Here is a 14,855-nt window from a genome sequence, read left to right on the forward strand (position 1 = left end):
CATGTAACATTAAGCATGTGATATACCAGCTCCTCAGACACCACTAGCAAGCAGTGTGTGCGGGTGTGTGTGTGTTGGGTTGTCACACATGGCGATATCTTGATGAGAACTTGATCCATGGAGTAAGGACAAGAGAATTGTGTCTGTGATGGATGGCTGAACTACACACATCAAAGATTCAGAGTGAGATTTTGATTTATTTCTTCATGTTAGTGAACCTTTGAGACATGCAACAGCTCGAGTCTGGTGAGTCCTTTAAATCCAGACTGGTCTTGTGGCCTTCTCACACCTTGCATTTATTTGTGATGAACAAATAAATGTCTAGTGGTTAAAGTGTTGGGCTTGAGACTAGAGGATCCTCGGTTCAAATCCCAGCCTGACTGGAAAATCACTAACCTCCCACTTGGGCAAGGTCCTTAATTAATCCCCTAGTTGCTCCCAGTGTGTAGTGATCACCTTGTACGGCAGCACCCTCACATCAGGGTGGATGTGATGCATTATTTGTGAAGTGCTTTGAGCGTCTGATGCAGATGGAAAAGTGGTATATAAATGCAGTCCATTTAACACACTGCAAATAATTACAAGGTGAAAAGTAGAAAAATTACAGGCTGCTTCTGAAAAATGCAAATAATCATGTTCTCTGACCAGCAGGTGCGGCCAGTCAGCTTGTGTGCACTTGATCCTGTCAGACCTCAGAAGTGTAACAGAGCAGATCCCAATTAGCACCTGGCTGGAACACTGCTTGGGATGACCAGGAGGCTGAGTGTGTTCCTCCAAGTTGAATCAGACAGGGCATCCAGTGTAAAAATTGTGTCAAATCCCAATGCGAATCTGCTGTGGCAACCCTGAAAAAAAACAGGGGCAGTTGAAAGACCCACAACACCTAACTAGTAACTGTAGCTTCAGTAAAACACTCTGTACTGATCACTAAATTAATCCAACTCATATTTGTCATCTGCATTTGCATTATCATGTTTTTTTTTCCCCTTTTCATGAAGTCACCATCTGCAGATTTGCAATGTTGTAGTTTCATAGCTGCTATTCTGCGCCATCAGTACAATAACTATCAGACAAGTGATGTTTCGGCTGAGAAGACAGTGATCCTTCACCACACCCTCTGATTTATAATCCACTCGAGCCAGTTAGTTTACACATAACGCCTTCTTACTTGAACAAACAAAAGTAGATGGTGGAGCTGGAAACACACAGTTTGCACTGGTTGTTGCAGTTGTACGAAGTTAAAGCAGAGCCTTGCAAGTCCCAGAAACACTTAATCAGTATTTTGAAAAGCAAATCTGGAGTTGCATAAAAAAAAAAAAAAAAAAAAAAGGGCAACTAGCATCTGCAAGGAAAACATCCACCCGGGACATGCCCCATTTGCCATTCTCTGCTGTCAGGGAAGAGGTACCGCACTATAAGGACACAGACTAACAGGCTAAGGAACAGCTTTTCCCCCAGAGTTGTAGCTTCCATCACTCCACCCCACTCCGCCCCCCTCCCACAAACACAAACACTCAGTAACAGATATTAACATGTACGAAAAATAATTAAGTCTGTTTACATATCTAAAACTATCCTACCTCACTAAGCTTTAAGCACATTAATAATTTATTAAGCACCTTTTTTTATATTCTAAGAAGGTCTTGCTGTCCAGTTTGTTTGTTGTTTGCTGCTGTTGTGTTGTTTTTTTGTGTACAGCTGTTTGGCAGTGCCACCAGAATGGTTGCAGAGATGCAATGACGATAGACATATATTCTATCTTAAATCCCAAGATGCAGAACCATACTGGAGGTGCTGTGGCAACCCGAGCACAAGTGAAGAAGCAAAACACACAAAAATAATTTAGTTCAGATTATTTAAAAATAACATTAAGTGGTGCATAAAAGACATGGGCATTGTGATCCCATGTGCTGACAGATTTTTAAAACATGCTGTAAACCTGCTCTGTAGCCTGAAAGCTTTCTCGTGGCACTGCAGTCACAGGGAGTTGGGTTAGGGTTAACCCCATAGTGGGATGAATAATCTATGATAATGGGGTAACCCAACCTGGAGATTAAATACAGTTAACCCTCTGTGTGAATGGTGACTGCACGACTATCTCAGGACTTCAACAGCGCACAACCATATTTTCCGGACGTTTTTCCAAAATGGCTTTGTTGTCACCTGACTTCGGCCATTGGATGAACTGTAATGCTGGTGGGAATCTGTCTGGGTGTGCGCTGAGTGTGTCATGAGGATGTGCACGTGCTATGTTCACACCTCCAGTGACTTATCTATTCTATGCTTTCCTAGATACATCATGCATTTATGTTACAGCGCAGTATGCGTGTACAGTGCAGATCCAAGCACTATGACAGGGGTCTGTGGGGAGCCAGATGGTCTTCCCTTTTGGTCAGCCATCTGCAGGTCACATGATGGTCCGTAAACCTTGGGATTAACCTCTCTTTCTCTGTGTGAGATTAACGTTTCTGTCAGGATAGAAGCCTGCGGTCACATGCCCGTTTTATGCACCACTCACATTTCATAATCCTTTTTCTCAGTCAAAATTAGGGTCAATTTTACACCAATAAAACATGGAAAAGAATAATTAAATATGGTCAATATGTAGATAAAAATAGATACAGTCATTGGATTTCTTTGTGTTTTACTGGATCTGTGTCCATCTTTTCTGTGCAATGCGCAATATGTGCCAGTTCACAAAAATAAATTTCAGGGTTAGTTTGATGACAAAACCTCAAAGCCCACATCTTCAGTGCAACCGTCTTCATGTAATCGCAGTTTTTTTCCCCCACAGTTAAAGAATCTAATAAACTGCATGTATCCTATACAGGCAGTACCTGAGCCTTCAGAGTTGGCCTGGACAGTGAGCACATGGAAGAGGGTCCACATTCCACAAGGGTAACGTCTAAATTGAGGCTGAGAACCTTGACAGCCCACCCACCTTACTCCTTCAGGTAAAGCAGCGTTTGGAGACTAAGAGACAGAGAAATGAACAAGGGACCATTAAGTTGCATAAATAAGATACTGCTGCAGCCTTTGGACAGAAATGGAACACAATATCAATTTTTCCATGGAAACGCACTGAAATTGGGATTGTCGAGCTGAGCTATTACAGTACAGCAGGTTATCTGCAACACATCTGGGCTGTTAAGTCCCAACCACAAAAAAGCAAACAAAAATACCACCACCACATGCAGAGTATGTATCCATTGATGAACTTTTCATTGCTAAACATGGGTCATCTTACACCCAGAATGCTACAAAGAAGCTCCCTTCATTAGTGTGCTATGAATCATACTAAGAGTCACACTGCAATATGAGGGCCCCACGAACAATCCTCAGCACTGGTATAGTCAGAAATCAGCTTACCTCATGAGCAGACAAATTTATGCAAACATCAGAGCAACAGTCATGTTGTGACATGAATCTTGTAGATATGACTTTTCCCTCATTCAGTACAACCACCTACAAGACCACCCCCACTAAATATACAGAACTCTTCTCTCCCCCTCCCAACTAAAACCCAATCAGGGTTATATTTATATTTTAATCTGCAGTTACCATTGTCATGCAAACATATGCGAACAGGGTTTCAAACCGCATTTTTCCCCCAGTTGGTTTATTCTGAGCAGAATAGGTATTTTAATGTTTCTGGGTTTGGGTTCCACCTTAAAATGATCATTCCTGAACAGGTTGGAGCCAAAATTAATATTGGTTTATCACATTTTATGTATGGCTGTGCAACCTAAACAATATACATCATTCGGGACATTCTAAAACTGTCTAATAGTTTACTCTATAATCTACTGGTACGGCTGCTAATGCTTCCCAACATACCAGTGTCACCAAAAATCAAAGGAGTAACATGCAGTGGCTGCTAAGTTCACAAGAATGTGCCTACACAGACAAACACAGCTACAGACATGGACAGAAGCATGAAGACAAAATGTCCATAATGTGTCCATAGTGGGGCGACATCATAAACTCTGATCCCAAACACCAATGTTCCTCTCAAAAATACAGCATCTCAATCATCTCCCAACCAGCCCAACTTAATGAAAGCCGGTGTAGCTTACTTGATCAATGAGAAGTCAATCCCAGGTTAATGGCTTAGCCTCCACTAATGAAGAGAAGCTGCTCTGATCTGGAACCATGAGCATGCTTTGAATCCAACAACATATTTTCTCTGACATAAAGTCGTTTCTTTCTGCAGTAGTTCTCCATTGTGAGTGTGATTGACAGGGTTACTCACATGTCAATAGTAAAGATTTGGCGTGCGCGTGTGAGAGAGTCCATTTCCTCTGAGGTGAAGTCTGTTCATACTTTCTTATTGATTCATTGATCCATTGATTTGCCGGCTAAAAGCTAATGATGCAAGTAAGTGACTCTTTCAATTTGCAAGGAGCAAGATACTGGAGGCACGCAGGCTCCATTCCAAACACAACAGCACTTAGACGCCGAGTTGTGTTTTCTGCCATGGACGTGAGGAGAAAGTACATTCTGAATGTTGATTTGGATATTTCTTAAACTAGAGAAATATTAATTATGTATACAGTGTGCTTTATATAAATTTTCTCCAGATCACAATTTTAAGGAGCAAGTCATCACTTCGATCTTTGAAGATCATTACACTCTTGTTAAGTGTCCTGACTGAAAAGCAACCTTGTTAATTCTTTGAAAAGCTGAGGCTGAACTCTCAGATGTTCTCAAGTCCAGGTGAATTTTGTGGTACCAGGTCTCTTTGGAGGATCCTTGGGTAGCGGTAGAACGACTTACGTCTCCTTGGCCGTGTGGTGCATTTCTCTGTGCATGATCCAGCATGTAAGTATCTTATGCTGTGTTCACCGTAGAAAACAGTCATGTTGGTCATTGTTGCAGAATTGCTATTCTTTGTAGCGCCACAGTACAGGTGACGATGGCATGAGACACAATCATTGTTCAATATGAACAATGATTTACTTCATTGAAAGATACAGTTTTAGCATTTTGCACAGTGTTCTATTAAAGCAGGAAGCCTTGGGTCTGATGGTTGCTAAAAAACATGTTTTTATGAGGATGTAGATTAATTATGTCACCTTTTTTACTCTCCATCTATCTATATATATTTATGTGGTTGCTAAAGCCCTAGACACATAGGCAAAACTGTGCGCGCTTTAGGCGAGTCCCTAATAGTCTGTCAAAGCCCTGCCAAGAATACAGATGTGTGTGTTTGTGGGGGGGACATATGCAAAAGAAGACCCTCTTGGAAAAGCCATTGATACACATGTATGATGGTGGTGACACTGCTGTGTGTATGTGGCACAGGACCACTGACTACATGCCTGACACAACTGCTTAATATTATATTTACCAGGACTACTTGGATAATACAATTTTCACTTCATTCAGCAACATTTGGGTTAAAACAGGTCTGGGTCTCACCTGATGATTTGACAGTAATTGTGGTCACCAGAGCACCAAAGCAGAAAAATAGTGCCTCTTTTTAGTATGTGTGCAAGATGACTGATTGATAAATCTCTTACTGGATAGACTATTCAGGTGGGTTACGCTTCCTATGGGGAGGTGGGGTAAAATAATTACAGAAATCCTCATTTTCCCCACTTTGGAATGCACACATCCACATAGTGTACACCTTTTACCTTTTGTAAAAATGATCAGGAATTACCTCGGGTCATATTAATATTGTGTGAACACAAGTATCTGTGAAAAAGGAGTTTGTTATTTATGTCCCGCCATGGGAGAAAGTAACAATATGCATTTGATAACTGCAGCTTGCATCTGTGGCTCACCTACATTGCTGTATGCAAAATAGTCCTCTGTTCTGAATACAGATGAAAAAACAAATCAATAATCCAAACATGTCTGTTTTTGTATGCATCATAGGCCGCTTTACAAATTTCAGTAGCGGAGTTATTAGTTTTTTTCCTTTTCATTCAGGTGTTACAGAGTACTGCAACAACAACAAAATACTTTTGTAATGTATTCATCCTAAACCTGAATTGATTTATGTGTTCAGCAGCACCTGCTGTAGGGAAGACATACATACTGTAGGCATGCGGGCCACATTTGTCACTTTAGTCAGATTTGGTAAACAAGGGTCGACTTATGTGAGGGGCGACATCATCCCGAAAGGCAGGTCTCCCCAGTCTTCATCATCATCATCATCGGGAATCCCTTGCGGAGCGCGTAAGATTGTCCATTGCAAGGTAAGACTGTATAATAGCAGTAGGGCAGAGATTACTTGTGCACCCTACGGTGGCTCATGAGGCAATACGGGAGGCGCAAGGTCACTGGCACACTGAACAGACGAATGAGGAGGCGGTTGGAGGAGTTGTCTTTTCACGCTCCATGCGATTTTGTCGCTTCTCCTCTTGTGTGCGTCATCTTACAAGCTCGAAGGAGGTGACCCCCCCTCATGGGTTGCTCTTCTCCATCGCGACCGATCCAAGGCAAGCTCTTCCCAGTTGTCTGCGCTTATACAACCACTGGCAATAATTATGGAATCACCGGCCTCGAAGGATGTTCATTCAGTTGTTTAATTTTGTAGAAAAAAGCAGATCACAGACATGACACAAACTGAAGTCATTTAAAATGGCAAACTTTCTGGCTTTAAGAAACACTATAAGAAATCAGGAAAAATAATTGTGGCAGTCAGTAATGGTTACTTTTTTAGACCAGCAGAGGGAAAAAAATATGGACTCACTCAATTCTGAGGAATAAATTATGGAATGCACCCTGTAAATTTTCATCCCCAAAACTAACACCTGCATCAAATCAGATCTGCTCGTTAGTCTGCATTAAAAGGAGTGATCACACCTTGGAGAGCTGTTTGCACCAAGTGGACTGACATGAATCATGGCTCCAACACGAGAGATGTCAATTGAAACAAAGGAGAGGATTATCAAACTCTTAAAGAGGTAAATCATCACGCAATGTTGCAAAGATGTTGGTTGTTCACAGTCAGCTGTGTCTAAACCCTGGACCAAATACAAACAACATGGGAAGGTTGTTAAAGGCATACATACTGGTAGACCAAGGAAGACATCAAAGCGTCAAAGACAGAAAACTTAAACATATGTCCTCAAAAATCGTAAATGCACAACAAAACAAATGAGGAACGACTGGGAGGAAAACTGGAGGTCAACGTTCCGTGACCGAACTGGTAAGAAACCCACCTAAAGGAAAATGGGATTTACATACAGAAAAGCTAACCGAAAGCCATCATTAACACCTAAACAGAAAAAAAACAAGGTTACAATGGGCTAAGGAAAAGCAATCGTGGACTGGGATGACTGGAATGAAAGTCATATTCAGTGATGAATCTCGAATCTGCATTGGGCAAGGTGACGATGCTGTGAACTTTTGTTTGGTGCCCGGTCCAATGAGATTTATAAAGATGAGTGCCTGAAGAGAACATGTAAATTTCCACAGTCGATGATATGTGGCTGCATTGTCAGGTAAAGGCACTGGGGAGATGGCTGTCATTACGGTCATCAATAAATGCACAAGTTTACGTTGATATTTTGGGACACTTTCTTATCCCATCAATTGAAAGGATGTTTGGAATGATGAAATCATTTTTCGAGATGATAATGCATCTTGCCATAGAGCAAAAACCTGTGAAAAAACATTCCTTTCAAAAAGACACATAGGGTCAATGTCATGGCCTGCAAATAGTCCGGATCTTAATCCCAATTGAAATCTTTGGAAGTTGAAGAAAATGGTCCATGACAAGGCTCCAACCTGCAAAGCTGATCTGGCAACAGCAATCAGAGAAAGTTGGAGCCAGATTGATGAAGAGTACTGTTTGTCACTCATTAAGTCCATGCCTCAGAGACTGCAACAAAATACTAGTGATGTGTTGGAGTGTTTTTTTGTTTTTTATGATTCCATAATTTTTTTCCTCAGAATTGAGTGATCCATATTTTTTTTTTCCCTCTGCTTGGTCTAAAAAAGTAACCGTTACTGACTGCCACAATTTTTTTTCCTGATTTCTTATAGTGTTTCTTAAAGCCAGAAAGTTGCCATTTGAAATGACTTTAGTTTTGTGTCATGTCTGTGATCTGCTTTTTTTTCTACAAAATTAAACAACTGAATGAACATCCTCCGAGGCCGGTGATTCCATAATTTTTGCCAGGGTTGTATTACAAGCTTTCAGAGTGGCCTTAAGTTTGTCTTTAAAACGCTTCCTCTGCCCTCCTATTGATCTTGTTCCAAAACTGAGTTCACCATAGAGAAGAGAATATGTTTGGGGAAGCGCGTTTCATCCATTTTGACAACATGCCCTGTACAGCGGATTTGTTTTTGGATTATCATGGCCTCTATGCTTCTGCAGTCAGCTTCCTCTAGTACACAGTTGTTGGTCCGGCGTTTCATCCAGCTAATACCTAGAATGTGGTGCAGACAGTGCTGATGGTACCTCTCGAGGGTTTTTAAGTGGCGCCTGTAGGTGGTCCAGGTTTCCAAGCCATAGAAGAGGGGATGGTAACGCGACAGCTTTGTAGATCTTTAACTTGGTGTCAGATTGAATATCTGTCTTCTCAAATACCCTCTCACGCATTCGTCCAAAGGCATAACTGGAGGCACGAAGGCGATACTGGATCTCATTATCAATGTTTGCTTTGGCAGAAAGAAAACTGCCAAGATATGGGAAAGATTCGACCTTTCCCAGGGCAGACTAACATGTCTGCCCTGGGAAACACTCGTTATACTCATAACGTCAAACGCACTGTATCTTTGTGTCTTAACTCACCTGTGCAGAGTTATCCAGTATCTCTCTGAGTGCCTGATATGAAACTTCAGTCATTGTGCTCTGCAGCCAAGAGTGTACCGATATCAGAAGGTTCATCACCATAGGACGGCCTGGAAAGTACTGAAGACGTAGCACATAACACAATTAGTTCAATGTGAGTTACCATTCTAAGAAAAGGTTTGGTTCATAGCTGTAGTTATTCCTATAGGATGACTTCAAACTGCACATACTGTTGAGTTATATTATTACTAACCATAAGTCTGTATTTATTGACATGGGTGTTATGATCATTTATTCCTCTGGCATTTATATCATTGAACAAAACTATGACTATGCACACTTCCTTTGACTGAAATAAACCAAATCAGAAGTAATATCATTAAAAGACCAACCCTGTTCCCTTCATTGAAATATTACAATGGGTAAATTTATAAAACATGTTAGTTAATACACTGAGGATGAATCATTCAATTGTAAAAATTAAACAAAGGTTGACCAGTAAGGGAACATCTGCTGTTTTCAGCATTAGGCCTATAACCACTCACACAAAATGTCAAAAATAGCAACCACCTCTTGATACCACTAATGAGATTGTCATATTTAAATTCTAGTCCAGACCCAACAATGAGGCAGGGTGACAAGTTATCTGTCTAAAATATACAGTAGAAAATGGCCAATATGTCCAAAATGGTTGCATTTCTCAGTAATAAATAATAATAACTGTTAAAAACACTCTAGATTCCCAGTCTGGGCTCATTTCTGACTAATCTTTAAGGATATCCATCCACAGTGACCCTGAAATGTGTACAGAATTTAATTCAGTTGGCGCAAAAGCATTAGAACTTTCAGACACCCTCTCCCCATCCTGTGGGCATTTGTCACAGTTCACACCATCATCCTTTTATCACCATTTTTGTTATAATTAGCACTCACAAATTTTTTAAGCTAGGTATTTGATGTTTAGATTATTCATCAATAACAACATTAGGATCTAGACATTGTGCAACACTGCGGTTTGAACGTCTTTATTACAACACCTTTAAAGATTCTCACAAAACGTGTCAACAGCTGAGCTTAAGCCTCTTCCTACATTAAAACCCATTTCTAAATCCACTAACAACTACTCAGCTGGTGTCGACTTCTGTTGTGTATTTACCTCCTTTCAAACTAGTGCTACCATGGCAATTACCATAGCGGCGAAGAACATGACCCGTAACTAGCAGAGATAGGTGCACTGCGAGACAGAGGAAATCCACCCGATGTGTGGTCTGAGTCCAGTGATGACAGAGTGAAAGCAGACGAAGACAAGAATGACTTAAACATACAACTACTAACAATAGGGAGAAAAAAAAAAGGAGAGATCTTCAACATACTAACGTAAGAAAGAAAAGATTGTATTAATAGCAGCCATCTATTCTTGCCTCAAGCCATTTACGGTAATAGTTCTGTTCTTGAAATAGACACAGCAGAGGATAAAGTTTGTTCTTCAACAACAGCACAAAGACTCCTTTTAGAATATCTTGAGTCGTAATTTTTCCTAATCGGTATCTCCTGTTTTTAATAGAGTCATAACAGATAACTAGCTGTTGAGTGTTTGAGGAGAAGAAAAAAATAAACCCAAGTCATGGTGCCTTTGAATGCTGAAGACCGGCCAAGTTTGGGCGCACCAGGATTATGATATATATACCCAGTACCAGTCAAATGTTTTGCACATTTCATGCATTTGAATGGGAAAGTGTACACAAGTGGCCAGAATTTCTGAACAGTTAATTAAACTCTCTGAATTTAAGCTGAAAGTCTGCACTATAAGCACATCTTGCTTCTTTCATTTCAACCTTATTATGGTGGTGTACTGAGTAAACATGACAAAACCTGTGTCCGTGTCCAGCTACCTATGGACCTGACTGTGCATCATAGTGGGACATGAAAAGAAAAAAATAACGACAATATCAATTAAAAAAATGTCACCAGCAAACAATTTGTGACCAAACTTGGTGACTGTCCTGTTCCCACATACAGAGCTTACTGTTATGACATGTTTGACAATTCTGTTACACCTCCCTGGTTCTTACTGTCACGCTGTCCCTCACAAAGTACAAAAATCTAACTATTTTGCACATTTAAATTTATTCAAAGTCACAGTGGGAAACAGGCCTGAATTCTGAAGAACTTCCTTCATGCAGGAGATCCACCAGTTCAGAACCCCAAATAATGGACTGAAACAGTTTTTATAAAGCACAACATCGGCAGAACAAAGGCGGACCTTATTTTGCAAAATCCTTCCCTTATTGGTCTCCGTGGACATTCATGGGAGGTCCTGCCCCCCTGCCCATAACCCACTCAATAACAGGACATACGAGGTCTATTAGAAAAGTGTCCGACCTTTTTTATTTTTTTCAAAAACCATATGGATTGAATCACGTGTGATTACATCAGACATGCTTGAACCCTCGGGGGCATGCAAGAGTTTTTTTCACACCTGTCGGTTACGTCATTTCGCCTGTGGGCAAGTCTGAGTGAGGAGTGGCCCACCCTCTACGTCGATTTTTTCATTGTTTTGGAATGGCTCAGAGACTGCTGCTTGTTTGATCAAATTTTTTTCAAAATTGTAAGGCACAACTGAGTGGACACCATTCGATAAATTCAGCTGGTTTTCGGTAAAAATTTTAACGGCTGATGAGAGATTTTGGTCTGGTAGTGTCGCCGTAAGGACAGCCCACGGCGCCTCACGGCGATCTGCGCTTCGAGGCGGCAGCGTCTCGCCGTTTCAAGTTGAAAACTTCTCTGTTGATCCAGTAAGTCGTCAGAGAACAGAGAACTTTCAGAAGAAGTCGGCATGAGGAGTTTATTCGGACATTCCATTGTTAACGGACATTTTGTAATGAAAGAACGTGTGGGCAGAGTTGCATGTCGGGCCGGACCCGACCGCGGGGGGTCGCGACAGGAAAAACACCTCCGTTGGAAACCTTAACGGGCAAGTTGGAACATGCCCAAGCTGTTAAACAATTTCTCAGTTACTCACTTGTTGAAAGCCATCAAAAGCCGCCTGAATTTTACAAATGGTTTTCAACACGGAGGTGTTTTTCCTGTCGCGGCGCACACAGATTTGCCGAGTCGTCACGGAAACGACTCGGTGAATTTGTGCGCACGTCTTTCATTAAAAAATGTCCTTAAACAGTGGAATGTCTGCATAAAGTCCTCATGCCGGCCTCTTCTGATTCTTCTCTGTTCTCTCACGACGTCCTGGGTGAATTAAGCCTTAAATTAGGATGTTTTCAGCTCGAAACAGGCCGACGACGTCCCTCTCCATGGGAAGTCCTTACACCGACAGAAACACCCCATAATCTCTCATCAGCCGTTAAACTTTTCACCGAAAACCAGCTTAATTTCTGGAATAGTGTCCACTCGGATATTCCTCACAGGTCCAGAAAAAATTTTGATAAAGCAACATGCGCCGTCTCGAGCAGCGTGTCAAACAAAGGAATTCAGCCGAGAGGGCGGGACCACATCTCACTCAAGGCCTGCCCACAGGGAAATGACGTCACCGACACGCGTAAAAAAAACTCACACATGCGCACGAGGGTTCAAGCATGATTGGTGTAATCGCACGTCATTCAAATCCATATAATTAAAAAAAATAAAATAAAAGGGTCGGTTTATTATCTAACAGACCTCGTATGATTTATATTGTAACCTGAATCTCTTTGTCCCAAGTGGTAAAACCGGTTCAACGCAGTTCGACATGCACATTTAAACAAATAAGACTAAAAGTATATCAAACTAAGAATATAATCATTGAAGTAAAATAATTACTTAATACCAAAACAAATAAACAAAATAGTTAAACACGCACAAATATATCTAACAATTCTTTGTTGTATTTTGTTCACCTGATTCTTGTTACCGTTAATATGGCCCAAGCAGTTGGTCACTCCTCAGTCTACTTAAGGTTTCTTCCTCAAATCCCCCCGAGGGAGTTTTTTTTTCCCCCCTTACCACTGTTGCCTACCTTGCTTGTTCAGGGTGGTTGGCAAGGGTAGGCTTTACCTTCGCAAAGCACCTTGGGGGAATTTATGTTGTGATTTTGTACTATAAACTGATTTGAATGGCAGGCATACAAATGGAAAACCTAACACGAAAAATAACGGGAAAATCCAGTTTTGGAAGATACTTGACATACTGCATAAACAAACAAAGCAGAAACTCCTGACCACTGTGAGAATTATAGAGTCGTGCTGTTGATATGACTGAATTCATGACTCAACCCCACAAGAGGGGGGACCATGAATGAAGAATTGCCTTGCATAGTTAGTCATTTTAAATTCTGACCTTGGTGTTGTGGTGGGGCGCATGTGATGACACTGGGGGAGGAGGGGGGGATGTTGCCCCACTCTCACTTGGGTGGTCTCCTGATCTTGGGCTTTGGTGTTTGGAGTGGGGTCCGGGGGAGGGGGGTCTGTGTTGAGGGAGTCTCATGTGCTTCCTGGCTTGGGGTTTTGATCCTGCCCCTTGTCTGGGGGCTGGATCCCGCCCTCTTTGGACTCGGGGGTCCCTGCCCGAGCTTTAGGTTCGATTGTGCTGGCTCCTTGGCCCCTCGTCCCTGCCGCCACTCGCTCCTCCCTTTGGGGGCCATGGCCCGGGTGGTGCAGTTCTGAGGTGCCCCCTTTTGTGGGCATACGCCAGCGCCCTGCATTTGATACCGTGGATCATCATATTCTACTTGATAGGCTGGAAAATCATTTTGGGATTACTGGGATTGAGTGCCCTTGCATGGTTGACGTCATACTTGACCAGTTGTTCTTACTGTGTTTTGTACAGCAACACTACCTCTAAACTCAGTGACATGAAATTTGGGGTTCCACAGGGGTCCGTCTTAGCCTAGGCTTGTATGTCATACATCATACGGACAAAGTGAGGAACCTTGGGGTAATTTTTGATCCTACACTCTCCTTTGACCTCCACATTAGAAATATTATGAGGACTACTTTAAACTCAGATAAAACTGAAGTTATTGTACTTGGCCCCACAAATCTTAGAAACATGGTGTCTAACCACCACATCCTTACTCTGGATGGCATTACCCTGACCTCTAGTAATACTGTATGAAATCTTGGAGTCATTTTTGATCAGGATATGTCATTCAATGCGCATATTAAACAAATATGTAGGACTGCTTTTTTGCATTCGCGCAATATCTCTAAAATTAGAAATGTCTTGTCTCAGAGTGATGCTGAAAAACTAATTCATGCATTTATTTCCTCTAGGCTGGACTATTGTAATTCATTATTATCATCAGGTTGTCCTAAAAGTTCCCTGAAAAGCCTTCAGTTAATTCAAAATGCTGCAGCTAGAGTGCTGGCAGGGACTAGAAGGAGAGAGTGCCTAGGACAAGACTGAAGACCAGGGGAGACTGTGCTTTCGAGGTGGTGGCACCTAAAATGTGGAATGCATTGCCTTTGGACCTACGCTCCGTGGACTCTGTTGAAACATTTAAAGTGAAGCTAAAGACCCTTTTGTATAGGCTGGCTTTTACCTAGTTTTTATGGTTTTATGTTTCTGCCGTTTTTAATTTCTCTGTTCTTATGTGAAGCACTTTGTGATTTCTATCTTGAAAGGTGCTATATAAATAAACCTTACTTACTTACTACTTACTAGAGCATATCTCACCCATATTGGCCTCTCTTCATTGGCTTCCTGTTAATTCTAGAATAGAATTTAAAATTCTTCTTACTTATAAGGTTTTGAATAATCAGGTCCCATCTTATCTTAGGGACCTCTTAGTACCATATCACCCCAATAGAGCGCTTCGCTCTCAGACTGCAGGCTTACTTGTAGTTCCTAGGGTTTGTAAGAGTAGAATGGGAGGCAGAGCCTTCAGCTTTCAGGCTCCTCTCCTGTGGAACCAGCTCCCAATTCAGATCAGGGAGACAGACACCCTCTCTACTTTTAAGATTAGGCTTAAAACTTTCCTTTTTGCTAAAGCTTATAGTTAGGGCTGGATCAGGTGACCCTGAGCCATCCCTTAGTTATGCTGCTATAGACTTAGACTGCTGGGGGGTTCCCATGATGCACTGAGTGTTTCTTTCTCTTTTTGCTCTGTATG

General features: G+C 41.6%; 1 protein-coding gene across 1 annotated transcript in view; it reads right to left on the reverse strand.

Moving 5' to 3' along the window:
• Window positions 1–14,855, reverse strand: part of qsox1 (quiescin Q6 sulfhydryl oxidase 1) — a 121,966-nt gene that overhangs the window by 16,046 nt on the left and 91,065 nt on the right. Inside the window, 2 exon segments of the mRNA XM_034179681.1 lie at window positions 2,838–2,973; window positions 8,753–8,872. Of these exon segments, the coding sequence (XP_034035572.1) occupies window positions 2,838–2,973; window positions 8,753–8,872 (256 nt within the window).

Source organism: Thalassophryne amazonica, chromosome 10 (assembly GCF_902500255.1).
Source record: "Thalassophryne amazonica chromosome 10, fThaAma1.1, whole genome shotgun sequence".
Lineage (NCBI taxonomy): Eukaryota > Metazoa > Chordata > Actinopteri > Batrachoidiformes > Batrachoididae > Thalassophryne > Thalassophryne amazonica.